Consider the following 27,694-nt stretch of genomic DNA (forward strand, 5'->3'; position numbering starts at 1 on the left):
CATGTCACGTTCTATGAATTCTGTTTTGTTGTCAAGGGCTGCATGGTGACCAGCAACAAGGTTCTGGGTTTTAATCCTGGCCTTGGGTCTTTCTGCATGGTTTCCATGTTCTCCCCCTGCATGCATGGATGGATTTTCACTGGGTACTCCTGCTTCCTCCCCCAGTCCAAAAACATGACTGTTAGGTTAAATAGTCACTGTAAATTGTCCTTAGGTCTAAGCCAGTGTGTGTATGGATGTTTGTCTCTCTGTTGTCTTGTGATAGGCGACCTGTCCAGGCCGTACCCCTCCTCTCGGCTAATGACGCTAGAGATAGCCACCAGCCCCTCCCAACCCTGCAAGGACAAGAGGGTATAAACGATGGATGGATGAATGACAAGACAGCAGTTTATTTTCATCCAGGACTCAAGTCCTTTGGAATTAATTTATTTCAAGCACTTTTAATACAGGAGACTAATTAACAATGTCAAATAAGTCTGAAGCAGACACCCATGTGGTATGCATTTCTCCATTGCTATTCGGGAGTTGGTTTGGGAGGAACACATTTAATTCACAAACATACAAGTGGAAAAGTTCTGTATGAATAAAAGTGCTCCAGATACAAGGAGACTTCTGATCCTCCATTGGTTGTGAGACTAATTCATTAAGTGGTATTAAGGGACTTCAACTACTAACAGATGAACATGTGATGATGGTGCCTAAGAAAGTTTGACGACAACTCCCACCAAGACAGGTTTCTACCCTTAAACCAGTGGGTAAATGAAAGGTTTAATTTAATCCTGAACCATGTGCAACTTTTACCCAAGTTTTGCTTCTTTTATTAATCCCATCTCCCTTTACTTTGAAAAACAAAAAGTTAGTTCAAACAACGGTGAAGATGGGACACATTAATTGCAAACGCTTTCTGAATTAAAAGGAAAAAAAGCCCCATATACAAAACATTTCAATCTGAAACGTAAAGGTACTGTAGAACAGATGTGACAGATGGAAAAAACGTCTCAACTTAATTAAAAATAGATTGATGTGATCTGACTCCATCTACTTTCACAAGGCCACAAAACACCACTGTAACACAGCTGCTATAAGGTCCACCATTGTTTATAAAGTATAAGTCCATAGCATAGGTTATTAGCACTGAAACAAGACCGTTCCATATCAAAATATACAAAAGTTCTCCTGTTCTTTCAGCCATCAGTTCAATTCTGACAGTTTGTCTACAATTTAACAAAAACCAGGACAACTCCATAGATACCTGCACTAAAATGTAAACCATTTTTCTTAAAACACATTAAAATCAAAAAGCCAACTGAGCCATGTTTGTTTATGACGAGGCATGAGAAGCAGGTCGGAAGCACTGATGACAGTTTCCACACACTCCCATCATATTCTGAGTTAAAGACCTGCAGGAGCTTCAGCTCTGACAAACAGCGAGAGCTGGAAGAGCCCATGTTTCCCCGATGCCTTCGTCTATACTACAGTACCTCTTTTCAAATGGATGCTCTGGCTGAACCAACTTGGGCACATAGCTTGACCTCAGAGTGATATCGTTTGGTGATACATACACAGTATTCGGGAATAACAGGTCTGAATGTTAACTGCCACGTTCAGACAGCACATTTCTTCAGGGAGGAGGCAAAAAGCACGTTGGGAAGTTCTACAGTGCACATGGTACATGTGAAAATAAGCTGCTCTTTTCCAGACCTTACTCCATCTCATTTTTTGAATGTGTTGCTCTACTTGTTGCTTTTGGAGGAAGCATACCAGGTCTTAAAAAAAAAGAAACAAGCCTAAAAGGCCATAAATAAGTTTCTTCAATTAAAATAAAATATTTACAGAATACATCAGTTACAGGTGGCACAGTGATCTGAGAACTAACAGAGGAAGTAAACAGTTCGGTTCTCTGTTGCCAGTGTTTGAGGATGGGTGAGATCTTGTCTTTAAGCTGTCTGGTATCTTTGACTTGGTCACAGTTTCCTGGATTCATGCAAGGCCATCAGATGCATTATTGGGGAAAAATTAAAACTCCTCTTTGCCTTTACACTTTGCTTTCAGTTGAGTGGCACTATGAGCTCCGCTGTCTTCTGGCTTCCTTTTGGATTCAGGCTGGGAACGGTTGATCCAGGATACCTTAAATGGTTCCGGGTGGGTGATGGGAAGCTTTGGGCTTTGTGTTTCCTCCGTCTCATCCAAGTCAAAGTTTAATTCTTGCACAGCCTCCTGTTTCTTAAACGAATCCCTGCGCTCTGACTGAGCCAGCTTTCTCATCACCTCCTTTGGATGGTGGCTGCCTCCACGGTGTTGAGGGGAGCCGGACGAGAGTTGGTGGTTACTGCCTCCACTAACCAGATCATGGGACTCTTTCTGCCCTCCGATGCTCAGCCCCTGGCGACCGTGCTCACCTACACAGACAAATCTTGTTGTGGTGTCCACTTCTTCATCTTCTAGTCCCTCCCCCTCAGATAGTGGCATCTCCATGGTGTGTCGCCGGGTACTGTAAGCCTTCCTGTCTCCATGGTAGCCTCCCTTACCCGTCTTATCTCCTGTAAGCTTCTCTGCTGACTGTACCCTCTTAAGCAAGGGTGAGCGTGGTGGTTCTACGCTGCGAGGACGCACAGAGTGACGAGCAACAGTGGGAGGGGATAATGTCTTCCCATGGAACCCCTGGAGGGACTTGGGATGACTCTGGAGACAGGATGGAGAGCACTGAGGGGAGAGAGGCTGAGGTGGTGGGATACAAGCCAGAGGTGAAGGAGGGATGCTGCTGGTGGACTTGCAGCGACCAGCTTTGGTGTAGCGACCGTGAACATGAAGGGAGCTGGGACGAGCCTGTGGTACCGGTGAGTTGGGAGAACTGGAGCAAGGAGATGAACTGGAATCTGATAGAAAAGGACAAAAATAAAATAAGTTCAGATTTAGTAAAAATTGTTTCTCTACAACAAACATTATAAGACTAAATCTCCCAAAAGGTATTGTGGCCCACCTCCAGATTGGTCAGGGCCCGGGGAGTGACATGGTGTGGAAGGCCCAGGGGACAGACTCTGTGTGGGGGAACCAGAGAGGCTGTCGCTGGACGACTGGGGAAAGCCAGAGGAGAAGCTGCGGCTGCTCTGCAACGGTGGGGGAGCTGTGTGCTTCGATAGCTTCTTAAAGATGCGACGCCTGGTACTAAAACAAAAGTTTAGGTGATAACAGTTCACACAATTATATTGCTTCCTTAGACTTCACAGACAACATGTGAAGCCACACACCTCTCCTGTCCATCCTTCTTCTTGCTCTTCTTACTGCGTCGGACCATCTTGGCCTTGTAGCTCGCCTTCCTGGCAGGGCCCACCTTGATCGAAGTGTTCTCCAGTGCAGTCGTTTGAAGAGTCACCTTGTTGCCGCTCTGTTGAAAACATTTCACTGACATGAAGTCATAGCCAAAAGAAAGCAGTTTGTCTAATGTGTGTAGCGTTAGAATTGAAGCCAGATCGATTAGTTTGTTACTGAGATGAACTGGTAAGTTGGTGCCTGAGGGGCCTGGAAACTACATCTTTGTTCTTCTTTTATTTGGTTAGTTGGACTTTAACAGACATATGTTTTTGGGTTGATAGAACATCCAGATGATCACCTGCAGTGTCTGAGTGCAGAGGACTGTGATGTTACCAAAAGGAGAGGCAGCGTTACACTGCCCTGCACTAAGTATTCACACTTCTTAAACTTTATTTACCACCACAAACATCGATGCATTTCATTGGGATTTCATGTAACAGAGTAAAGTAGAGCAATACTGAAAGGAGAAATATGGTTTACACGTTTTTCCACAGAGAAATCTGAACTAGATCAGTAGTTTAATGGTACATAGAAGATTGCTAAGCATAATGGAGGAACTTAGCCAGACTGATTCAAGGAAGGGAAACGAGCCTCATCTCAGAGGAGGCAAATAAAAAGGACCAGGTTCAACAACTAGAAACTACCAAGATCTTTGGTTTAACATGATAAAAACGAACAAATTAGACTAAGAGCTTAGATTATTTTGGTGGACAGCTTACTCCCATCCAGGAGGAGCTCGGAGTAGAGCTGCTGCTTCTCCACATCGAGAGGAGTTAATTGAGGAGGCTCGGGAATCTGTGTGGAAGGACTATGTCTCTTGGCTGGCTTGGGAACGCCTTGGTTCCCCCTGGAGGAGCTGCCTGGGGTAAGGGAGGTCGGGGGTCTCTACTAAATCTGCTGCCCCCACGACCCGGTTTCTGATAAAGCAGGAGACGACGAATACGAGCTTATGATAAACACTTTACCCTCAGCAATCTTCACTAAATAGAGGATACGGTACACATTAAATAGAAATGGAACAAGGAATGCTGTGTGATATTAAACCAGAGCAAACGCCACATGTCAGTTTCAATCATTTTTGTGCCCATATTGCTGGTATACGACTCCTCTGTTTGACTAGGCTCTCTCCTTCATGTATAATAAGCACTTTGTGTCATTTAAAGTGCCTGATCAGACTTTAATCTGCAAGATTGGAAACTCAGGACCCAGTATTCATTTTTATAAAAATCCATTTCCTACATTAAGCTGCTGGGTGTTGTATGTTATGAAAAGAAGAATCAAATGTTTCTCACCAAGGACAACATCATGACATGATATGACTGTTGTATGTTTAACAAATAAAAATAGATGCTATGATAAATTCTTCAGCAGCACAACAGATTGAACCAAACACAATCAGTTGCTCACACAGTACCACATGCTTGAATGCATAAAATATGACTTGCAACCAGAGCACAGTTAAGTTAGGCACAATTATTCCCATATTTTCTGGGAAAAGATCTTCCAAGTTCTGAGGTAAATAATATCTGTGGAAAGAGGTTTCTACGTTCTCCCCTTACCTTCAGCAGAAGTTCCACCACCTCAGTGTGTACGAGACCCTGGACTGACTCCCCATTAACATGGGTGATGAGGTCCCCTGCCCTCAGTCCTGCCTCATGCGCTGGACTGCCATCCTCCACAGACTAAGCCAAACACAAACAGCACAAAATAATTAGTCAAGCAAAAATCTAAAATCATATGGTTGAAGTATGACTGAACTCTTTCCATTACGATCTCTTTAGGTGTCTTACTTTCAAAAGTCAACTCAAAAATCCTAAATAGACGATTTCATTATCTCATTAACTCTGTTGTTGCATCAATGAAGTTTCATTTGGTCCTTAGAACAGGAAAAAAATGGCACTTGATATAAAATTCTAAAAGCTATATTAAAATTAGACCAGAAGTCAGACATACTGCATTAATATCATTAACCTTCAGCTTTTAATAATGTATTTGAACCATACTTTCATCTGGATGCAGTGATTACACACCTTCTTCTGGAGAGAGAAAACGCACGGCCAGGCTAAACAAAGAAGTGGCTATTTGATCCCAATAACAGGAATCATGTTTGGAGGAGCCAGGAAAAGGTGTTCAAGCCAACGGACACTGTCCATTTGTCCAGCATGGTGTTGGTAGTATCATGCTCTGGGTCTGTATCAGTGGTACTGGTGGATTACACAAAGTGGAAGGAATACTGGAAACCGAGAGTTCCCTCCAAATACTAGTTAGATGGTTCAAACTTAGACCCAGTCAGGTGTTCCAACAGAACAATGATCCCAACGACAAATAAAACAGGATTTGGAAAGAATAAATCAGACAAACGTTAACTTTCTGAAATGGTGCCAACCTCAGCCCTGTTGAAAGTTGGACTGAGGTGTGATTAAAAGTCTGGACCACAAGAACCAGCTAATTAACTGAGCCCTTTCGTTTCTGAAGAAAGTGGTTAAATATTCAACAAGTATTGTGCTGGTAGCTTAGGGACAATTGGTTCCTCTAAGCAACAATTAAGCAAATACAAGCAGGGGCATATGTACATGTTTGAGTCTAATTGTTTAATTTTGACCCAGTGTGTATTAGATAAAAGCCACAATAGTTTCAAATATGTGAATTTAGTTTTTTTGCAGCAGTAAAAAGACAGTAAGCTATCAGGAAAGGGATAGAGACAGGGGGAAGACATGGAGCAAATGCAGGCTGGGCTGGGAGTCAAACTCACGACAGTCTCTGAATAAGGGGTGCACCGCCACGCCCCAGTTATTGGTTTTTATAGGTATTGAAGTTGTATAATCATACCACCCCGAAAGACTAGTTCAAATACATCATTCAAAGTTCAAAAATGTACTTATTTTTATGCTGGTGACAAGTTGATGTAAACTTCAGAGAGGGACCACACTGATATATAGAAACTGTAAAGGCACCTACCCAAACCATGTGATGAACAGTATAGACGTCGCTGTCTCCCATGTATACCCTGATGGCTCGGAGAGCAAAACCAAACCTCCTGCCAGAGCTGTGAATGACCACCGGGGGCCTGAGGCAGCTGATGCCGATGGGCAGGTCCCGGCTGGGAGACGAGTCCCGGGAGGAGGGGTTGGACGACAGGGATAGAGATGATTTGGGACTTAAAGGAGGACCAGCCGAGTCATCTGGTTTCAGCACAGAGAGGAAAACCAAAACGAAAATAAACAGAGGAGTACAGAAAACCTGACCGTGACAGAACTGCCACCGAAGGAGACGATGATCTCAGAATTATAGTTTGATTATCATATTTTTAGTATTTAGCATTGTGGTATAATCTCCATCCTGCCAGGCAGTAGATGCCATTGTAGTGTCTCACCTTTACAATAACTGACCCAACAACATGAATAATAAGGAAACTAAATGATATCATAAATGTCAATGAGGTTAACAGGCTTTGGTCACCCGTTTTCCATTTGAACTGTTGATGCAGTTTTAACATTTTGTACGGGGCATCATGGCGTTACCTGGGGTAATGATGAGGGACAGACCAGAGATTGAAGCAGACTTCGGGACGTTTCCAGCGGGGGATCTAGGTTTCTCTGGGGTCTCCAGCTGGTGAGCAATCCGCCGGGACGCCCCTCTGCGGAACGACGGCCTTGTGCCCGTGCTGTTGCTTCGCAGTCGGATCCGCCTCAGGTTGGAGACTATCCCGTCTATAATCCAGGGTGCAGAGTGTGAGCATAGGTGTTCTAAAAATAAAGTATGAAGTAAGTAGAGAAGGAAGCTTTACCTTCCTCCTCAGCAGGGATGGCAATGCGGGCAGCAACATCTGTGCTGTTCATGACCAGCGGGCTGCCACTGCGCTCTGAATGTGATGAGCTGGAGGAAGCACGTGGACGAAGACTGCAAATGGAATATGAAGTAGACATTTTAGGATTACAGTGACATTTAGATCAATTTTAAAGAATGATTGATTGTACAGACAAGTCGGATTGTACTTGAATTTCAACCCAAAAATGTTCAGTCTCTAAGATCTATAGGTCAGCATCACCATTTATTTATCCACACACATGAATGTATGAGCTGAGAAGGTTGTTGCATCAGATCTTTTTTTCTTGATATGTTTTGAAATTGGATTATCTTACAGTGAGTTGTATCCAGAGAACAACTTCTGAACATCTGCTGCCTTTCAGCACACATGAACTGAAACCATATCTGCTCCTGACAGAACAGACATCCCCCTGAAATTCAGGGGTCAAAGATTTTTAAATACACAACTCTTTTTGGTTTCTCTTAAACTAGCTTCCACCAGACGAAAACCAGAAAAATAAATGTTTCCTGCTAGCTTTCCTCAGGCTGAAGGACCATGGGCCACATGCAGCTTGCAAGATTATTTCATATATTTATTATTAATGGTCTGCCAGTATTGTGCTTATTATATTGTAATTTCATATCTCTTAACATCTTTACCATGGAAAGCGCTTCTTAGAAATACATGCTTCCCTTTTCTCCCTTAAATCTAAGGTTGATGTGGGCAAGGAGGCCTGATGAAACAACAGCACATATTGTGACATCGACCTGACATCTATATATTAAATGTCATTAATCTGAACAGTAAAATTGGAAGAATTTTATTTGAAAAATTGATAAATCAGACTCGTTTTGGAACATGACAGAACAATCTGAAAGAGTATGGTTTTCCCTTATTGTCTTATTCAGACCTGGAAAACCGCTAAAACCAAACTCTATTCTTTGAAATTATTTTCGAGATCAAAGTAGAATCTCGAGCATATAGCAGCAAACAAAATAATGTTCAGCTTTCTGAAACGCTGGTGAGCCCTGTGAAAATGTAGTAATATCCACCATTTATATCAAAACAAAATGGCTTATTATTTTTCAATCTTTTTGGAATAAAGGCTGTAGCTAAGAAACAGAATCAAAGCAGATTTATTCAGTTCTACATGAGCCCATCTGTCATGCTTCAGGGGACTCACCACCCTCTGGGTCCATCTGCCCTCCTGTCTACACCAGCCAAGTTCTTGTGTCCGTCTCCTGGTGAAAGGACTCCCCTGCCGTCCCATCGGTCCTCCTTCTCCTCACTGTGGCTTCGCTCTGATGACGACAGGCTCTGGTTGGACGGGGTGGAGGTGGACAGCTGCTCGGTGCTGCTGTACACCTGTAGATCAGGATAAATATGTCATTTGATACGACCTAAATATTGAAATATTTATTCTTGTTTACATAAAGTGCAACCAAGATGTAGCAGTTCTCTTCTACCAGAGCGATGTTTACCTTGCTGAAGCGGTGAGCAACTGAGGAGAACTGTCTGAGCTCCAGAGAAGACTCATCATCGTTTGTCTCATCATCATCTGAGCCAAGATGACAGTAGCGCTCTGACCGTGCTGCAGGGAACAGAGCACACAAAAAAGGTGTGTGCTTAGTGTATTTAGTGTCCAAAAGAAAATGCTTTCTTGGATAACAGTTTGGTGTTTCACATTAGAACATTTAAATGTGTGTGGAAATGATCTACGCACTGTCAAAGTAACTGGTGTCGTCTTCAGACTCCAGCTGAGGTATGAACTCAGCTTTCTGCCTCAGGAGGCCATTCCAGTCCAGGCCCAAGAAGAACATGTGACTCTTGACTTCTGTAGTCCCAGCTGGAGTCAAAAGAAATCATTAATGTTTCCTTTAAATGGTTAAATGTGCCCCTAGTGTTTCCCCTGCGATTATCCATATCCATATTCACTAATAGCCCGCCCCCACAAGACATCACAACATGTAGTAAATTATTAAACGTCTGTACGTGTTTTACTAATTTACCACAGTTGGAAAGGAACTACTGTACATTGTTTCCAATTTATGGCGGAGGAACACGTCTATTTAAGGGTTCACCTGCAAATGAACATGAGGAGCAGCGAGGGGGAGAACAAGGAGGAACAGTTTCCCCCTAGTAGTTTCATTGGAGGGGCAGGGCGGTGCCCCTACCTCCATCAATCAAGTTACTGTATTCAAATATATGCTCTAAATAACGCTGGAGAGTGGAGCCGAGAGGAAAAATCAACAGTGTTGGTTTATGTACTTGTATGGAAGCATGATGGACCAAAACTTTAATTTACCTGGCACTTTATGCGCAAGTTTCAAATAAAGCACATCTATTTAAATGAAAAAAAGTTAAATAGTTGAAATGGTCCTGATGGCCCAGGGACGGAGGCAGGATGTCAAAATAAAATCTCACACACTGTCATTTACATGTTAAACACATGTTCATCTGGAGAAAGTGAACAAATGAGCTCAAACTGAATATCAGACTGTAAAGTATCTTAATGTCCTTTATTCATTTGCTGTGGTTCCTTATTCAGTTTATTTAAACATCTGATTAACTATTAAGCCGTAATAAATGTGTATTTACTTTAGAATATTGCAGGTAATTAGCATCTTATGTGTTTGAGTTGTTTCCAAACCAAGGGGTATTACACTTTTTGTTCATATAGAAGTATCTTTAAAGTAAGTCGACAAAACAACTTTTGAATTCATTACTGAATCCTGATTAAGAATTTTAATAGTGGTCCAGCACTAATAGATACAGATAAGTGAAGACCAATAGATAAATGAATAAATAAAGCCAGACAGATGGCGATGAACAGATAAAAATGGAAAGATAAATATATAGATATATACATGGACAGATACATAAAGGAGTGTTTGTTCAATAACTGTTCATTGATGTTGTGTTAAGATTGATTTTATGTCATATACAGTGATTGCTGTGATTGATAGAAACATGACACAACTGACACAAACATCTTGAAGTGTTTGTGTCGGCATATAGTATTTTATGGGCTACACAGTGCATCCTACACTATAATTCAACCGTGAACACTACGAGAAGATAGATACCACTATGAGTGTCTTCATCCATTTAGGCTTTTAAATGTTTTTAGACTCTGATTAGGGCATTTTTCTTTAAAAAAGGAGGTACATATAAATAAAAGGAAGTCAGAGTTCTGCTTCTGGAAGAGCATTATTTAATTTTAACCACACGTCCTCCTCGTTCCTCGTCTTATGAAGTTTTATGGACCCTTTGAGAGAACCAGTCCTGCTGCCACTAACCTGTTCCCAGCCGCTCCAGAGGGTTCTGCCTTAGCAGTCGGGTGATAAGATCCTGAGCATCAGCTGGCAGAGCATCTTCCCCTTCTGGCCATATGATGTCATCTTTAAACAGGAAAGCACAAATCAATCAATGGACATGGCTCTTCGTAGTATCTTTTACTAGGAAGTGGGTAGAGGGTCCAAAAATGTTGCTCAACCCAAGCAACATTAATTAAAACTAATATTACTGAATCTGTTGAAAAGACAACTCCTCTAATGATTACGGTTCGATTGTAACTTATCGATGATGTGATCACGCAGCCAATAATAAATAATGGGCAAATGCTGGTCATTTTAAGCAATATAAAAATGACTAAGAAATACATAACATATGGATGACATTTAAGGCAAGTCACAAGAGATATTCATTTCCAAGTTTTCAATGGTTTTACAACAGAAGGCTTTTGAAGCCAATGACTACAGCAGGTTGTGTGCTTGAACTACTTCCAGTCTCAACAGGATTAAAAACCTGTTTTTAAAACCAATCAAAGTAATTCTCAGATTTTGACTCAGTCCACTGTAAGAAAATGTGGTTTTATTAAATAAATGTCCCAGCCTGAGGTCACTCACTTATATTGGTTGGATCTGGAGCTCTAATCTGTCATACTTTGTAAATATGAAATGGGCCAAATGAGGATCAGAACCAATTAATGAAAACAGGATGTATTACAATTTTCCGAAAATAATATACAAAAGAATTTGATTAAATGAGAGATCTGAGTCTTTACAGACAGTTTATGTTTGTAAGTAGGGAGGGAAAAATAAACCTAGAGGAATTCAATCTGCATTTTAGCTTAAGCCTACATATAAAAACCAAAACACTGAATTAATGTTATGGACAACATTCTAATAGCTGTAATAATAAATACCGTTAGTATAAGTCATATTTTGACTATAGATGTGGGATAACATCAGCAGCAGTAGAAAAGGGAGAATTTATTACATTATTTTCTACAAATTCAACCTGTGGTACAAATTCAACCTGTGGTATATTCAGATTCTAGAATTGCGCCGCTCAAGGTGGCAGCAGGTTGGAGTAGCTCTGTTACTTTTGATTCTGATTTATTCTTTTTTGGGAACTATTCCTCTTGTGGTGGATACAGTTGATTTTTTTTGGATGACTGTCCACTCCAGTGTCGGATGCTGTGCAGCTTGGAGGATTTTTCTTAATACTTAATATTTTTGGACATTTGTTATGATGCATTGCCATGGCAACGGGGTTGTTTCTTACAACCGGGAGCAGCTGATTAATATCTCAAAAGCTCAAATAATACTTCAACTACAACCCCTAATCCCTGATGAGTTGAAAAGGAGACGCCGTGGATGCAGAGCAGGAGCTAAGAGAAGAGAGAGAAGGAGGACGTTCAAACCATCTCTTCCGTCGATTATGATGGGCAATGTGAGATCGTTGGGAAACAAGTTGGATGAACTCCAAGCCCTACAAAGGACCCAGCCAGAGTACCGGGCATGCAGTATTATGTGTTTTACTGAGACATGGCTGCAACTCCAGAGTCTCTCTGCCGGGCTTTTTAATCATACGAGCAGACAGAGATTTAAAGAGGAGCGGCAAATGCAAAGGAGGTGGACTGGCAGTACTTGTGAACAACAGATGGTGTAATCCAGGACATGTAACTGTGAAGTGTCATCTCTGCAGTCCAGATATTGAACTGTTGGCAGAAAGTTTTCGTCCATATTATTTATCCAGAGAGTTCACCAGTGTTATTTTGGCAACAGTTTACGTTCCACCTTCCGCTGTTGCTGACACTGCATGTGATGCCATCAGCTCAGTTGTTGCTAAGCTACAGACACAAAACCTCAATGCTTTTGTGGCAATTTCTGGTGATTTTAACCATGCTTCACTCTCTGCTACACCTCCAACGTTTCAACAGTTTGTCAGCTGCTCTACCAGAGAAAACAAAACATTGGATTTGTTTTATGCAAATGTCAAGGACTCATACATCTCTACAGCAAGACCTCCTCTAGGCAAATCAGATCACAATCTTGTTTTTCTCTGCTCGAAATATAAGCCCCTTGTTCAGAGGCAATCTGTAATAAAGAGGACTGTGAGAAAATGGTCACAGGAAGCTGAAGAAGCTCTGCAAGGTTGCTTTGAGGCTACAGACTGGGACGCACTGTGCCAACCACATGGAGAGGACATAAATGCCATGACTGAATGTGTAACAGACTATATAAACTTCTGTGTGGATAACATCATCCCCACCAGAACCGTGAGATGCTTCCCTAATAACAAACCTTGGATCACCAGTGACCTGAAGGACCTGCTTAACAAGAAAAAAAGAGCCTTCAGAGAGAGAGACAGAGAATTATTGAGGATTATACAGAAGCAACTTAAAGTCAAGATAAGAGACACTAAGGAGGTGTACAAGAAGAAGCTGGAGACCAAGCTTCAGCAAAACAATATCAGAGATGCGTGGACAGGGATGAAGAAGATCACAGGCTTCAAGCAGAAGGATGATCATACCAATGAAGGTCTGGACAGAGCCAATGAACTGAACACATTCTTCAATAGGTTCAGTTCAGAAACAAGCTTCGCATCCTCCTCTCCTGCTCACAGCCAAACAGACATTCCACCTTCCTTTGACCCACAGGACCCACAGCTGTCCAGTAACACCTCACATTTTTTATCTTCCACCTCAGCCCTAGACCCTTCTGCTTCTACATGTTTGCCTTCAACCATATCAGAAGATGCTTCCTTTGCCTCCCTTTCCACCTGTGTGTCTCAAGAAGTCAAGTGAAGATGCAACTGGAGAGACTGAATCAGAATAAGGCTGCAGGTCCAGATCATGTCAGCCCTAGAGTCCTGTGCAGAGCAGCTCTGTGGGATTCTGCAGCACCTCTTCAACTTTAGCCTGGCCCAGAAGAAGGTTCCGGTGTTGTGGAAGACCTCTTGTCTTGTTCCGGTACCAAAGAAAACTCACCCATCAGTCCTCAATGACTATAGACCTGTTACCCTAACATCTCACATCATGAAGGTCCTAGAGAGACTCCTGTTGGCCCACCTGAGTAAGCAAACAGTAAACCATCAGGACCCCCTTCAGTTTGCTTATTGCTGTGGAGTTGGAGTTGAAGATGCCATCATACACCTGCTTCAACAAACCCACTGTCATCTGGACAAAGCCAGCAGCACTGTGAGGATCATGTTCTTTGATTTCTCCAGTGTATTTAATACAATCTAACCTGATTTGCTTTGTCAGAAACTCCAGAAGACTCAAGTGGAGGCCTCAACAATCTCCTGGATCAAAGACTACAGTTTGTGAGACTGAAGGGTTGTGAGTCTAACCAGGTAGTCAGCAGCACAGGAGCACCACAGGGGACTGTACTCTCACTATTCCTTTTCACTCTGTACACCTCAGACTTCCAGTACAAGACAGACTCCTGTCATCTGCAGAAATACTCGGATGATTCTACAGTCGTGGATCAGAGATGGACAAGAAGCTGAGAACAGGAAGGTGGTGGACTGCTTTGTGGCATGGTGTGGAAACAATCATCTCATTTTGAACGTGACTAAAACAAAGGAGATGATTGTAGATTTTAAGAGAAACAGGAATAAGTCAAAAACTATTTCTATCATGGGAGAAGAAGTGGAGGTGGTGGAGGAGAATATATACCTCAGTTTTCACCTGGACAACAGACTAGAGTGGAGATGCAACTGTGAAGCCATCTACAAGAAGGGACAGAGCAGACTGTACTTCTGAGGAAGCTTAGGTCCTTTGGTGTTTGCAGCAAGATGCTGCATATCTTCTATAAGTCTGTTGTGGAAAGTGTGATCTCTTCTACCATCATCTGCTGGGGAAGCAGCATCAGAGCCAGGGACTTAAAAAAACTCAACAAGCTGATAAAGAAGGCTGGCTCTGTTCTGGGGACTCCTCTAGAACCTCTGGAGATCATTGTGCAAAGATGGATTCTTCATAAAATGAAGAACATTATGGAGAACCCTGAGCATCCTCTTCATGAGACTGTCCTACAACAACAGAGTGTCTTCAGTCAGAGGCTTCTTCAGATCTGCTGTAAGACGGAGTGCTACAGGAGATCCTTCCTGCCCACAGCCATCAGCATCTACAACGGCTCTTTGAAGAAACCTTCATAATGAGCTACAACATTTAATTTCTCTTTGGGATTAATAAAGTATTTTTGAATTGAATTTTATTGAATGTTTTATGAAGAGAATATCAGAATCTCATAGTGAATCTCATATCTCTTAATCTTTGACTCATACCACCATAAATAATAATTTAAAAATAAATCTTAGATTGACTAAGAGAATGGTTTCTTACCGTTAACAACCTGACCAAAGAGCTGCTCCGGAGTGTCTCCAAAGAAAGGCACACAGCCAACAAGAAACTCATAAAGGATTATACCCATGGCCCACCAGTCCACAGGTTTGCCATAACCCTGCCTCAAGATGACCTCAGGAGCAATATACTCTGGAGTCCCACACACCTGCACGCAAGAAAAACAACAGAAGAAGGGAAGGAACGCTAGTGGTGAGCCAGTTTCACAATCACCACTAAAAGCTTTGGAAGAAAAAGAACACACCTGCTTGTCTATGAATTCCCTGGTATCCTTCTCAATGTGTCCTTCATACAAGTTGGTTGTCATATTCATTAGACCGATCTTCGACAGTCCAAAGTCTGTCAGCTTAATGTGACCCATGGAGGTGATCAACAGACTATAAGGGAAGGAAGCAGGGGTTAGAAAGAGACAGTCAGGATTATAATACATCAAACAATAACCTCAGAGCATTTCCATTTTTAGTTCAGACAGAGAACAAAAAACCTCAGAGTTTGGAAAAATCCGGCCTTAAAAGCAGCTCTAAAGCGGATGCAAGTAATTGTGTCAAAGTAGCAGTAAGTAGGGGAATGTTTGTCTTGTACAGCTGGCATGGAGCTCACTTGTCAGGTTTGAGATCTCGGTGCACAATGCCGTAGTTATGAAGGTACTCTAGGGCAAGTACAGTCTCCGCAAAGTACATCCGGGTCATGTCCACAGGGAGAGGGCCGATATTCTTCAACAAGTTGGCACAATCCCCACCTTAAAGCACAAAGGAGGTCATTACAGACCAGTCAGTTAAGAGGATTTATTCACACTTTTAAGGCATCCTGAATAAAATCTTAAATGTATGCTTTAGAGATCCACAGCTCAGGTGGGAGAATGTGTCAACCCACAAACCATCCCTGCAGTGAAACATGAGGGTGACAGCATCATACTGTGTGTGTGTGCGCGCGCACACACGTGTGGGTGGGTGGGGGTTTACATCAAAGCATATTCATCTATTACAATGGCTTATGCAAAGTCAAGAAATTCAATTAAGAATCTGTCTAGAGATTTGAAAATTAATGCTCCAATCTGACAGACATTGAGCTACTTTGCTCAAAGTAGACTAGGGCTTGCTGCTGTGAAAGACGGTCCTACAACGTATTAACTCAGGGGAACTGAATCCAAATGCACGCCACAGTTTTACATTTACACTGGTAAAACGTTGAAAGTCATGTATCACTTTCTTTCTACTTTGCTACATCGTGTTACAAAATCCCAACACAATTCATTAAAGTTTGTGGTGGTAATGTGACAAAATGTAAAAAGGGTTAAGAAGAGTATGAATACTTTTGCAAGGCTCTGTAAGTTTTACAATTCACCATCTGAGATCCTGTATTTACCTTCTACATACTCCATGACCATGCAGAGGTGCCTCCGGGTCTCAAAAGAGCAGAACATGGACACCACAAACGGATTTTCAGCAAATGTAAGGATGTCTCGTTCCACAAACACCTGCTGGATTTGGTTCCTAAGAATCAGGTTTTGTCTGTTGATCTTCTTCATGGCAAAACGTTGATGGGTTTCCTTGTGGCGCACCAAATATACAGCTCTACATGGCAGGGAATGAGATCGGCGAGAGGAGAAAGGGCAGGTGACAGAGAGGGAAAAAAAATAAAGAAGAATTCTACTAAGAGCTACTAAAGCTACGAAACTTTCTACCAACATTCAGACCAGACTGGTATAAACATACCATTACAATAACACCACATCCTCATTGTTTTTTTCCCCATCAAGTCAAACAAAACAGCATTACTCACCCATAGGCGCCATTGCTAATGAGCTTTGTAGTCTCAAAGTCAGTCTCCAGTGGTTTCCGACGAGGAGGGGTGGAGGCTGCTCGGCTCTGCATCCAGAAAAGAAAGAAAGAAAAAACAAAAAAAAAAAACAAGCAGCAGCTGAGTCACTTTGCCAAGCATGAAACTGTGCATTAAATATATTAACCAATCATCTAAAAGGATGTTTATTTCTCAGTAAATGTTACAGCTACATTTATTTACGGTTACTGATGAAAATGTAGTATATTTAATCACAACCAATTCCCTCTGCAGAAACCTGCGGAGTTTTTCATGCGAGAACAAACCTGTACAGGTGTTGCCTCTCCAGAATCGTCAGACTCCCTGCTGGCTGACCTCTGACATGGACTAGTCTGCTCCAAGTGGACCATCTCTGCAGGACCAGAGGAGAAACTGCATCAAGCTTAAATGAACAGCAGTGAGGACAGCACGGATTTGGCTGCAGTCACTATCTCATGCACATTTGTAAGCAGCTCCACATGTAAAAGCATTAAGAAGCATTACTTAGAGTATACCAATATCTTTGTTTAGTGTCTAACACACACGCACGCACACACACTAAGGCCAAGGCATGAAGCATTCAGGCTTCGTGTAAATTCTCCTTTTAAAGATGTCCCACTCTCCAGACTTTTCCAGCAGGTTTTGTAAAATCTAGACAGTTCAGGACAAAACATTTACCTGGTTAGGTTTTATAATCTCTGTGCTCCAGAAATCATTAAACTCCTCAACACTAAAGTTGACTTCCAACCTGGCAGTGTGGTAAAGGACTATTTCACTTTTTTGGACAGAGCTAGATTTAGGTCTATTTCCAGAGCTATAAACACTTTGCCAAATTTGGACTTATTTATTCTTCACTTAAACTTTTTCAAAGCACCATTTGTAGATTTGGTTTGGAGGAAACAGAACTGTCATTGCTCCGTTTGGCATATAAACCAGAAACTGTTTAAAACCATGATCTAAAAATAAATGATAATAAACATAGCTTTTCTTTGAAAAACGTGTTCTGGATAATCATTGTCCAAACTGATGCACCAACATTTTGATAAAAGTAATGGAGACCATCACTTCTCTTATATTATGCACACATTGGTAACTTTGGTAACTTTTTCCTTCACCTTCCAATGGATCTCTGGTGAGGCCAAGTTGGCTGATGATATATCTGGGAAGATCGGTCTTAATGCCCTGGCCTACTTTGGCTTGACCCTCTGCAGCCTCCAAACGCTGATAGAACTCCTCTGGATCAAACTCCTGGAGAGAACGAATACAATTTGGATATGTCTCATGCAGCATCAGTGGATTTATTAAACTGTTAGAAAGATGGCAGTCTGCAAAGACAAAAATGACACATAAGGAGACGAGGAACCAGAAGCTAAGCAGCTGCAGACAGTGCCTTTCTCCACCTGAATGTGCTGAGCTTAAGCTGTATGCTTCAACAGACAATACCTAATATTAGTACCTCCAAGTGTAGTTTTGGCCAGTAGTGCCACCATCATGAGTTTTACATTAGTGTAAACACTGTGTAGCAATCGTGATCCAAAGAAAAATGCACGTGTTGCAAAGTGCAGATATGTGTGAAAGAAATGCATTACAGATAATTCTTAATTTTTTTCATTTTACTGGAAATTTCAAAACCAGATTATGCTAATATTTAGACTACAACAAGTCTCCAACCTGTTTTCGGAACTGAAGCTTATCTAGAAAGATTGAAGCCTGCTTAAATGGTTTCAGCTGCAATCCATTCATCACGATCCAATTTATGGCAGATATTTCTACAGTAGCCAGGCTTGAAATATGTCAAGGGAGGGAAGGACAATAGGAAGGAAGGAAGGACAATAGGAAGGAAGGAAGGAAGGACAATAGGAAGGAAGGAAGGACAATAGGAAGGAAGGAAGGAAGAAAGGACAATAGGAAGGAAGGAAGGAAGAAAGGACAATAGGAAGGAAGAAATAACAATAGGAAAAATGGAAGAAAAGGAATCAAGTATGGAAACAACATTCAGGCATTTGGAAAGGAAATAAAGTTTGGAAATACAACTATTTTCTTTTTTCAGGCTCATCCAGACCTAGAAAATACTAAAATCAAATTCTATACTGTTCCAGACTGCGCAGGAACCTTGTAGGTTGATTATAGGGACCACTGAAGCTGGAGCATAGGGTACATGTTCAAACCACCAAACATGAAACCACGCTATGCAGTAAAGAAAGCCTGCTACTGGTTATTACAACAGAAACAACATGTTATTAGTAGACATGACTCACTGTAAAACATGCTTATGGAGCAAGACATATTCTCTTTAGGGCTTTAAGATTGTTAACACAACATTTAGTTAGGTCCCTCAGATAACTATGATTATTACTCAGTTTGCCAGAAGGTCTTACCAAACACTCCAGCAGTCTAGCAGGCCTGGAGATTATGATGAGAATCTTCTTCACCAACTTGGTGATGATGGTCACCTCCTCGCTCTCTGAACGCTCATAAGCCTGACAAGGACAGGATAAAGGATGGATTATTACTGGGACTTTGTCCAAATGCTGCAAGCTGTGGGACGGGACAGCCGAACCGAGAGGACAGTCAGCTCCTCAGTCTGGCTTACACTTGTTGTCTTCATGTTGTATATAGGAGCCTGGGCACAGCAGCTTCAGAAGCCACGGCAGTGAAAGAATGTTATTAGTATTCAGATTAGCGCACCACTACATAAATCAATAACACATCAGGTCTGAATAAACTATTTAAAAGTCATAGTTAAAATAATATGTACACCATCTCTCAAGTCTAGCTTCTATACCTGAATAAAATGAAATCAATCACGTCTTAAAATGCAGTAAATCTTAGCTCATAAGGTGCAGCTCCGATTAACTATTCTCCTGTAATGATGTCACTCAATGATTTCACCCCCCCCACCCCCCGATCCAATATCTTCTAGGTAACCATCTTCAGCAGCGGCAGCCCACAGTGAACATCTGTGTGTTCCACCAGTCTCTCTCGGTGGTGTGGTCTGGTCTTCTTTGAAATGTTGCGTCTGTTTGTGGAGCTTTTCAGGCACTTTTAGGGTCCCAGATCATTTCCATCCCCCTGAGATCTGAACTCTGGCCGGTTCATTGTGACGCCATCGTCTTATTCGGCCACTTTAGTGAACTATTACTGCTGTTGTCCTGGAGCATGGCCTGGATTTAGCCAAGCAGACAGATGGCTTTGGAAGAGTTGATGGATTGTTGTTGTAAAACATTAACCCTCCACCACCATGTTTGTCAGCTGATAGGTGGTATTTGGTTCTCTCCAGATATAGACCCATGCATTATGGACAAACATATCCACTGTGGTCTTATATTTTCTAAAACATACATACAGAAGTCATCTATGCTTTGCAAACTAAAGCTCAACTGTCAGGTTTTTCTTTCAATACAAGTCTTTCTCATGTCAACCTTTACCGTTTTCCGCTTGTGAAGAACCATCCTAACTCTAACTGTTTGGAAGTTCTCTTTAAAAAAAGGCACCAATATCAAACTAATGGATAGCAAAGAAGGCTTCTTTAAATTCATTGCTGACATCTTTCCTCTTTGGCATACGTACGCAGCGAGACAGCACTTTTCAAACCAACAACGTGGCAACTATTTAGCTTTTTTTTTAATTTATTTTTTTGCAAGACTAGCAGAGCTGCTGGTTGGAATGGAAAAACATGGTCTCTGAGTCACCAGCAGAGGTTACAATGTGTTTCAACTAAGACAACAGGGTCTGTTTAAAAGTATTATTGAGAAAATGGTCTCTTACATAACCAAAGACTAAATCTGTGATTAGTCAGTGACCAACAGACCGGAAACAGCAGCAATGAGAACAAATGAAAAAGCCCTTCTCAGTTTGATGTCCATTGTGTAGCTGCAGTACAGTAAAGCATCAGACTCCCACAGGACAGCCTGACTGACTGACAGCATCTTAAAAGAACCAACAGGGCTTCAATGACTAGGCAATGAACCACATTTTAATTACATCCTGTGTGTACTTTTGGGTTCCAGAGGGGAGGAAAACCCACCTCATGGAGCAGTTTCTCCAGCTTTTCCTGCAGCTCCACAAAGTACCTGGAGGTGACCAGCCCATCCTGGGACTTGTCCAGACAGTCCCTGGCAAGCTCCACCAGCTGGTGCTGAATGAATCCCAGCACGCCATCAGCCAGGGGCAGAGCAGTGTCAGGCGAATACTCCGAAATGATGTGAACAAGCTGACCCTCCATCTGAGCTGTTGCCTGGGAAACCCAAATGGCAGACTTGATTTAAGTATGTATGCATTATAATAAAACACCAAAAGTAAATAACTGTGACTACGATAAAGCACAATTATACATGTCTCCAAAAGTTCTTTAATACATAAGCGTCAAGCGTTCCAACAGAAAACCAGCAAACAATGAGGTAAAACAGTGACTTCACCTTAGGGAAGCGCTCTTTGTAGACATGATTCATCATGACAATTTCATTATCAAATGTTCCACAGGTCCGTCCAGGGCTAGATGAGAACCAGACAAGGGAGAACAATGGAAACAGACAAATATCAAACTTTTAGTGAATGAATTTCTGAGGCTGATTTTTTAATTCTGCTAAGCACACCAGAAGTTGATCAGATGGAAGACAGAGGGACATATTTCGATTAAACAGAACATCTGCTCATAAAATTCATCTGTTGTATTGTGTTAACAGTCACTGACACATACATACTGTACATACAGTAGGAGTCAGACGTTTACTCCTCATGAATGTTACTCATGTTTGGCTTTTTCTCAATAAACTCTTCCAGGAGAGAATCAGTAAATATGCAACCATCTAGCGAACTCAATCACAATGACAAGACAATAGGTCTATCAAAAGGATATTCTATTGTAGTAATGTCTGCATTACTTATTAAAAGAGTTAGATGAAAGTATGTTAGTATTTGAGCCTGGATGTATCACTTTTAGAGATGGATCAATCAATTAATTAATTAATCAGTCATGCTTTCTAGATTTTCACTAAACTCCAAAAAGTGTGTGTTACTTACTGGTTGATTGAAATGCAGACCAAAATGGTGGGAGTTTTTAGTTTTTATGTATTTTATTAAAGGAAATTCATTTTATAGTATTTCATCTTCAGATCAAACGAAGACTGGCCGATTCCAATTATTTGCCAATAACAGATGAAATAATTATAACTACATCTATAATGACCAATCAAGTTTGTAAACCTTTGCAGCTGAAGAGTGAGCCTGGGCTCTCCAAACGATCAAGTGTGTGGCACACACACTTGATCATTTCTGTGTGACAACAGTTGCTAAAGCAGCCTGGTTTCATTTAAGGCTGATATCAGGTGCTAACCTCCAGGGAACTGAACCGTTTGGGGGAAGGAATGCCCTTTACATCCTGTAGGTTAATTTTAGAGGAGAGGCATTTCCCTGTTATGTGTTGCTGTAGGCACTAAGTGTAGTGATTTTACTGCAAAAAGCCCATCTCATTAAAAGTTAAAAAAACAAATCTCCACTGCAGTTTTTTCCTGTTGCATGAATCTAAGTGCAGCAACAGACTTGTGGGGAACACGTGATGAGAGTGTGCTGCACGGGGAAGGACGTGTCACAGGGAAAACAACCAGAACGAGATTCTGCCAACACCCTCTGCCACCCTTCATAAAAGTCTCTGGCAAAGTCAGAGCTCCAAACCACTAGATCTATTTAGAGGGATTGTCTCAGCACTGCTCAATGATATGGTGATGTTATTTTATATAATCCTCAAATAGCACAAGCCTTTTTCCACAGCCACTCAAAATAATTATTCCACCATGTTTTACTTTAAAGAAAAGGCACCACTTTTTACTCTTCGGGAAGATGAGAATGTTTGAGGGGAACAGGTCAGAGAGACAGTCTTTAGACGGCTGTGGTTCAGGAGGTAGGCCGGGCGTCTGCCAACTCAATCACAGTTTTCAACAAGACTGGAGATCAACAATATAAATTCAGTCCATACATCATGTGCAGCACTGCCTGTTGGCATATTTCTGTTTACAGTTCTGCACTTCGGAGTCTAGGTCTCGAGTAAATTTCTTTTTCTTTGGTTGCTGTGGTTCCAACATTCTTTCAGTCAGAATGATTGAAAAGTGTCAGTCTGCCATGATGATGTAATAACTGGACACATATGCCCAACTTTTTATTTTACATATTAATCTCTTAGTTAAATACATCTATAACTGTGTTTATTGGTAGAACTAATGCAAGTTAGAAAAAACAAAATCTATCAAAACTAAATAAATAACATTAAGTAGTAGCTCATTTAAAAACCCAAATAATGTCAAGATAAGACAGCAACAGACACACATGCAGCAGAGGCAGGAGAACTAACAGGGAGGTAAAGAAAAAACAACCCTGACTGGATACTGGGAGAGCCAGCGATCCAAAGAGGGTAAATGATGACTCCATTCATGTTCACCTTGGAGCTGGTCTGCTGAAGAGGTTAATGGCCAACCTGAGCTAAACCCTGACAGGAACAAGTACGGCAGACTTCTACAACAAAAACAAACCTAACAGTGACAATGGAGGTGGTCAAACCAACGGTAAATGTACTGAACTTGTATAGCGCTTATCCAGTCATACAGACTGACTACAATTAGAACCACCCTGTCCAGGAGTGACGCTAAAAAACTAATCCATGCATTTGTTACTTCAAGGCTGGACTACTGTAATTCTTTACTATCAGGATGTCCACAAAATGTAGTTAAAATGTAAAATGTTTCTCACATATAAAGCCCTTAATGATCTAGCTCCATCATACATCAGAGATCTGATTGTTCCATATGTTCTTAACAGAGCCCTTCGTTCTCAGACTGCAGGTTTACTGGTGGTTCCTAGAGTCTCTAGAAGTAGAATGGGAGGCAGATCTTTTAGATATCAGGTTCCTCTCCTGTGGAACCAGCTCCCAGTTTTAGTCCGTGAGGCAGACACCCTGTCTACTTTTAAGGCTAGGCTTAAAACTTTCCTTTTTGATAAAGCTTATAGTTAGAGTGGCTTAGGTTATCCTGAGCTATCGCTGTAGTTATGCTGCTATAGGCTTAGACTACTGGAGGACATAATGACCACTTTCACTCTCACACTACTCTTCAATTTTGTGTTATTTCACCTTCTTACCTTATGTTCTCTCTGTTTTTTCTCCTTCTAGAAGCTACACCTGCTGGCTCTGTGTTTAGCTGTGTTACCTTCTTGGAGGGGGGCATCGGCCAACCTGCTGCTGCCAATAACTTAATGCTCATCTTCTACAGACGATACACTTGGTCCTGCCTCATTGTTTAACCCTGTCTCTCTCCTAGACATAGCTACTGGCTGACCTTCTACTGTGACTTTGTGCTCTTTTTCATACTCTAGACTTGAAAACTGACAAGATTCATCTACTTAGCTGTCTTTCTCTCCTAGAGGAAGCCACTAAAGGAGCTACAACCATTAATGTTTTACTTTTCTTTCCTATAGAAAATACTTTTGGATCAGTGCTTCTGTGTTCTTTTTGTGTCTCTGCTCTGTTCTCTGAAACCTCCAGTCGTTCTTGGCAGATGGCCGCTCACACTGAGCCTGGTTCTGCTGGAGGTTTCTTCCTGTTAAAAGGGAGTTTTTCCTCTCCACTGTCGCTACATAGATGCTCAGTATAAGGGATTGCTGCAAAGTCAATAAAAGCTACTGTCACTACATGCTCATCCAGGAGGGAATGCTGAAAGTCTCTGACTCAATGCAATCTGCTGGGTTTCCTTAGATAGAAAAACGTTTTATCCAATTTGAATAATAAACTGAATCCAGCTGCACTGTTTGATAGTCAGGATTAATTGGAATCTATGTACCCGACTTGAAATCTATGATTTGATTGAATTGACTTTGTTTTGTGCCCTGAGACAACATGTGCTGTAAATTGCCGCTACATAAATTAAACTGAATTAACCCACTAAAGAGCTTTTCACTAGAGCCAAATTCACCCAATCTCACTAAAGGTGCACACATACACCGATACATGGTGCCTTGTAGGAAGCTGGAATTGCACCTACAACATTCGGATTAAAAGACAACTACTCTTCCCAAAGATGCACAGTCTGCTCATAAATGGAAGAAAAAGGGCAGACTGGATTTAATCGAGATCCTTAGATCCACAGAGATGAAATCTAACCCAGACTCCCTGCGCTGCAAGCCCATCTTTGAATCAGATCTTGAGCTTAAAAAAGCCCACCTCATCTGATCCATATTCAGACCACATGAGAAATATCTACTGGTAGACTGATCAAAAACATCCTTTAGAGGTTATGTGTCTGTGCTGTAACAGAACTTTAATGCAATCTGTTGCCTAGATCGCTTTTTCCATTTATTGTGTCTTTAACAACAGAAAGTAAAATTAACATTTTTTAGGGAGCCTTAACGTACCCTGAATAACATGCAATAATTATACAACATTAGAAGCATGTCTAAGCAGAAGGTTACAACCCAAGCATAACATTAATCCATAATTCATCTCCAGTGTTTCCTAAAATAGATGCACTTTCCCAACATCAAATACAAGAGTCACCCGATCTGATCAGGACATCATTTGGTTGATAACAACTTAGGGACGCTGCATGTACCAGACTACACAGCAGCTGTAAAGAGTTGTGGCCAACCCTGTCTGTGGATTTTACTAAAACACAGAGCTGGAGTAGGCCGTAATAAGATGGCAATCAAAACAGACGTCTTTTTTTTAACCTCAACAGACAAATAATGAGCTGAAATAAGCAGCTCCAAGCTTCAGTGTGGATGCTCAGGTCTCAAGTGTGGTTAAAAATAGAAATTTGTAGCATCTACAGGTTATGGCAGTTCTCTAATAATACATGTGTGGCTAAATTCTATCCAAGCTGTATAAACACAGGATGAAACAGTTACTGACTTTAAGAGACATATTTGGAGATCCAAAAATAATGTCTTCTGCTTAGTAGGGGCAGATGAGCATTAAACAATACAGATACTATTACTAGTTATCGCAATATCACTGTATGCAATATCAACATCGCAAAGAATTGCTACTAAATATCATGTGATTTACACTTAAGGGGCTTCACAATGCTGCAGTTGGTAGCACTATGGCCCTGCAGGACGTAGCTTGCATGTTCTCCCCAGGCAAAAACATGACTTTCAGTTTTATTGGTCTTAGGTATGAGTGTTTGGCGACTTGTCCAGGGTGTACCCTGCCTCAGACCCAAAAACCACAGGAGCTGCCCGTCCCCAGGGCCCTGCAAGGGCAAGCAGGAATAGACAATAGATGGATGATTTTCATGAACAATGCGTGTTCATGCTCTCTATGCCTGTAATATACTTGTTGGTGTTAAGATGTTCTGGTGAAGTCATTAAGAAGGCACACCTTCTGAAACATTGCCCTGCGAAGGACTGGCGACGTGTCCAGGGTGTACCCTGCCTCTCACCCATAGACTGCTGGAGATAGGCACCAGCTCCCCCGTGACCCACTATGGAATAAGCGGTAGAAAATGACTGACTGACCTTCTGAAACAGCATATACAGCCAGATTCAACATTTTTAATAAAACCATGTTGTTGCGATTGTAATACATTTCACTTTTTAACGAGCTGGATGGACTACTCACTGTCTGCAAGGAACCCAAAACAGAAAGACAATAAAACTGTTCAGAAAGGTGTTGGTTTATTTATCCAAGTCATAGTAGCAGCTAGATTAACCAATATTATCACATGTTTACCCAATATCCAGCAGCCCTGGTGGAAAGTCACAACACACAACGCTTTAAGGCAAGGTTGACCAACTCCCTGACCTCATGTTTACTCTGGACTTTGTACCATAGTTAAATGCAAGTAGGATTTGTTTCCCAAGTTTTATACTACAGGGATTTTTTTCACATCGTATAATTTTGTTACTTAAAGTTTACGAGCTAACCCAACTTTTATATCTGCATTTGTTAAAACTCGTTACTGAAATGGTGGCATTTCAGCCAAAAGCTTGAGACTGAATGTTTAATCTTATCACTGCCTGTGTGTGTGTGTGTGTACACACATGCATGCATGCGTGCGTGCGTGCGTGCATGTGAGTGAGGTGTCTGCAGAGCTAAAAGTTTCGCCAATAACTCAGCTAGCACGAGCAAACAAGGAGGGAGTGCATGGGTTTCTCCAATTCCAACTATTATAACCGCCTTACAAATACTATAAGGTAAGTTCAGCACATTAAGCTGCAAAATACAGTTCTTTTATTTTAACGTACTACCTGAGACTGCGTGAGCGGACCCTGACATGATGCACTGGATGCGCTCCTTCATCGTCCACAACGCTCTCTGAGCTCCGCAAATGTTTGAAGAGGAGGTGAAGATCATCTTGAGTGGGCTGAGAGGGCAACTGGTGCAACAGTTCGTGGGAAGATGAGGACTGAGAGGGAGAAAAAGATGACTTTGTAACCAAGTAGCAGACAGGGCAGAACAAAATATAACAAGGTCAGTGGTCAGATTATATATATAAAAAAAATGTATATTAAATAAAATCAAATCACAAAAAGGTCTTGTCCTTCCTGGACAGCATGAAGACCCAAGGCCTCTCCACATCAGTCAGAACCACATTTATAGAGCTCAGGGGTAAAGTGACAGTGAAGCATGGGAGTGGAAGCATCATACCATGGGGATGATTTTATTAGGAGGGAGTGAAGAATTGGTCCTAAATAAAAAAAGAGAAATTCTGCAAAATAAAGAGAAATTCCTGAAGGAAACCTGTAAACCTGAAGTTTTCAAAGTTAAGAGTGGGTTGGATGAACTAAGGCCTCAACACTCTGCTAATGAAAGTGATATATATACACACACACACACACACACACACTGAAGCAAATCTCATCTACAGTTGTGCTCAAAATAATAGCGGTCAGACTTGACTATAACAAGATCAATCGTATCACCACATGGCAAATTATTTACTAGGAGGTGTAGTGAAGTCATAGAAAACCAACATTCATTACATGCTTGCTCCTGGGTCTGTAATTCAATAATTGATTGAATGAGGCATGTTCAAAATAATAGCAGCGTGGAATTCAATTACCGAGGTCATTCATTCTGTGAAGAAACAATCAATCAGGTATCCTTATGAAAGGATGAC

General features: G+C 41.5%; 1 protein-coding gene and 1 long non-coding RNA gene across 6 annotated transcripts in view; one reads left to right on the forward strand and one right to left on the reverse strand.

Annotated features, from left to right (window-relative positions):
• Nucleotides 1–391: 391 nt before the first annotated feature.
• Nucleotides 392–27,694, reverse strand: part of mast3a (microtubule associated serine/threonine kinase 3a) — a 47,679-nt gene continuing 20,376 nt past the window's right edge. For all 5 annotated transcript variants that reach the window (XM_047367663.1, XM_047367665.1, XM_047367664.1 and 2 more), the window contains 22 exons: nt 26,823–26,980; nt 21,008–21,083; nt 20,617–20,826; nt 18,968–19,069; nt 17,705–17,837; nt 16,877–16,962; nt 16,554–16,639; nt 16,137–16,345; nt 15,372–15,510; nt 15,016–15,148; nt 14,754–14,919; nt 10,420–10,521; nt 8,844–8,966; nt 8,602–8,711; nt 8,304–8,485; nt 7,100–7,212; nt 6,834–7,022; nt 6,271–6,494; nt 4,872–4,994; nt 3,249–3,385; nt 2,981–3,165; nt 392–2,876 (listed from right to left, as the gene is read on the reverse strand). In XM_047367663.1, coding sequence (XP_047223619.1) covers nt 2,017–2,876; nt 2,981–3,165; nt 3,249–3,385; nt 4,872–4,994; nt 6,271–6,494; nt 6,834–7,022; nt 7,100–7,212; nt 8,304–8,485; nt 8,602–8,711; nt 8,844–8,966; nt 10,420–10,521; nt 14,754–14,919; nt 15,016–15,148; nt 15,372–15,510; nt 16,137–16,345; nt 16,554–16,639; nt 16,877–16,962; nt 17,705–17,837; nt 18,968–19,069; nt 20,617–20,826; nt 21,008–21,083; nt 26,823–26,980 — 3,846 coding nt within the window. In that variant the 3' untranslated portion in view covers nt 392–2,016. The remainder of the gene's footprint in view (nt 2,877–2,980; nt 3,166–3,248; nt 3,386–4,871; nt 4,995–6,270; nt 6,495–6,833; nt 7,023–7,099; nt 7,213–8,303; nt 8,486–8,601; nt 8,712–8,843; nt 8,967–10,419; nt 10,522–14,753; nt 14,920–15,015; nt 15,149–15,371; nt 15,511–16,136; nt 16,346–16,553; nt 16,640–16,876; nt 16,963–17,704; nt 17,838–18,967; nt 19,070–20,616; nt 20,827–21,007; nt 21,084–26,822; nt 26,981–27,694) is intronic.
• On the forward strand, nt 8,604–20,726 carry LOC124869673. Its single transcript, XR_007038645.1, has 3 exons — nt 8,604–8,738; nt 16,845–17,054; nt 20,600–20,726. It is a non-coding gene; the product is annotated as an uncharacterized LOC124869673 (long non-coding RNA).

The sequence above is a fragment of the Girardinichthys multiradiatus genome, chromosome 6 (genome assembly GCF_021462225.1).
Source record: "Girardinichthys multiradiatus isolate DD_20200921_A chromosome 6, DD_fGirMul_XY1, whole genome shotgun sequence".
Taxonomy (NCBI): Eukaryota; Metazoa; Chordata; class Actinopteri; order Cyprinodontiformes; family Goodeidae; genus Girardinichthys; species Girardinichthys multiradiatus.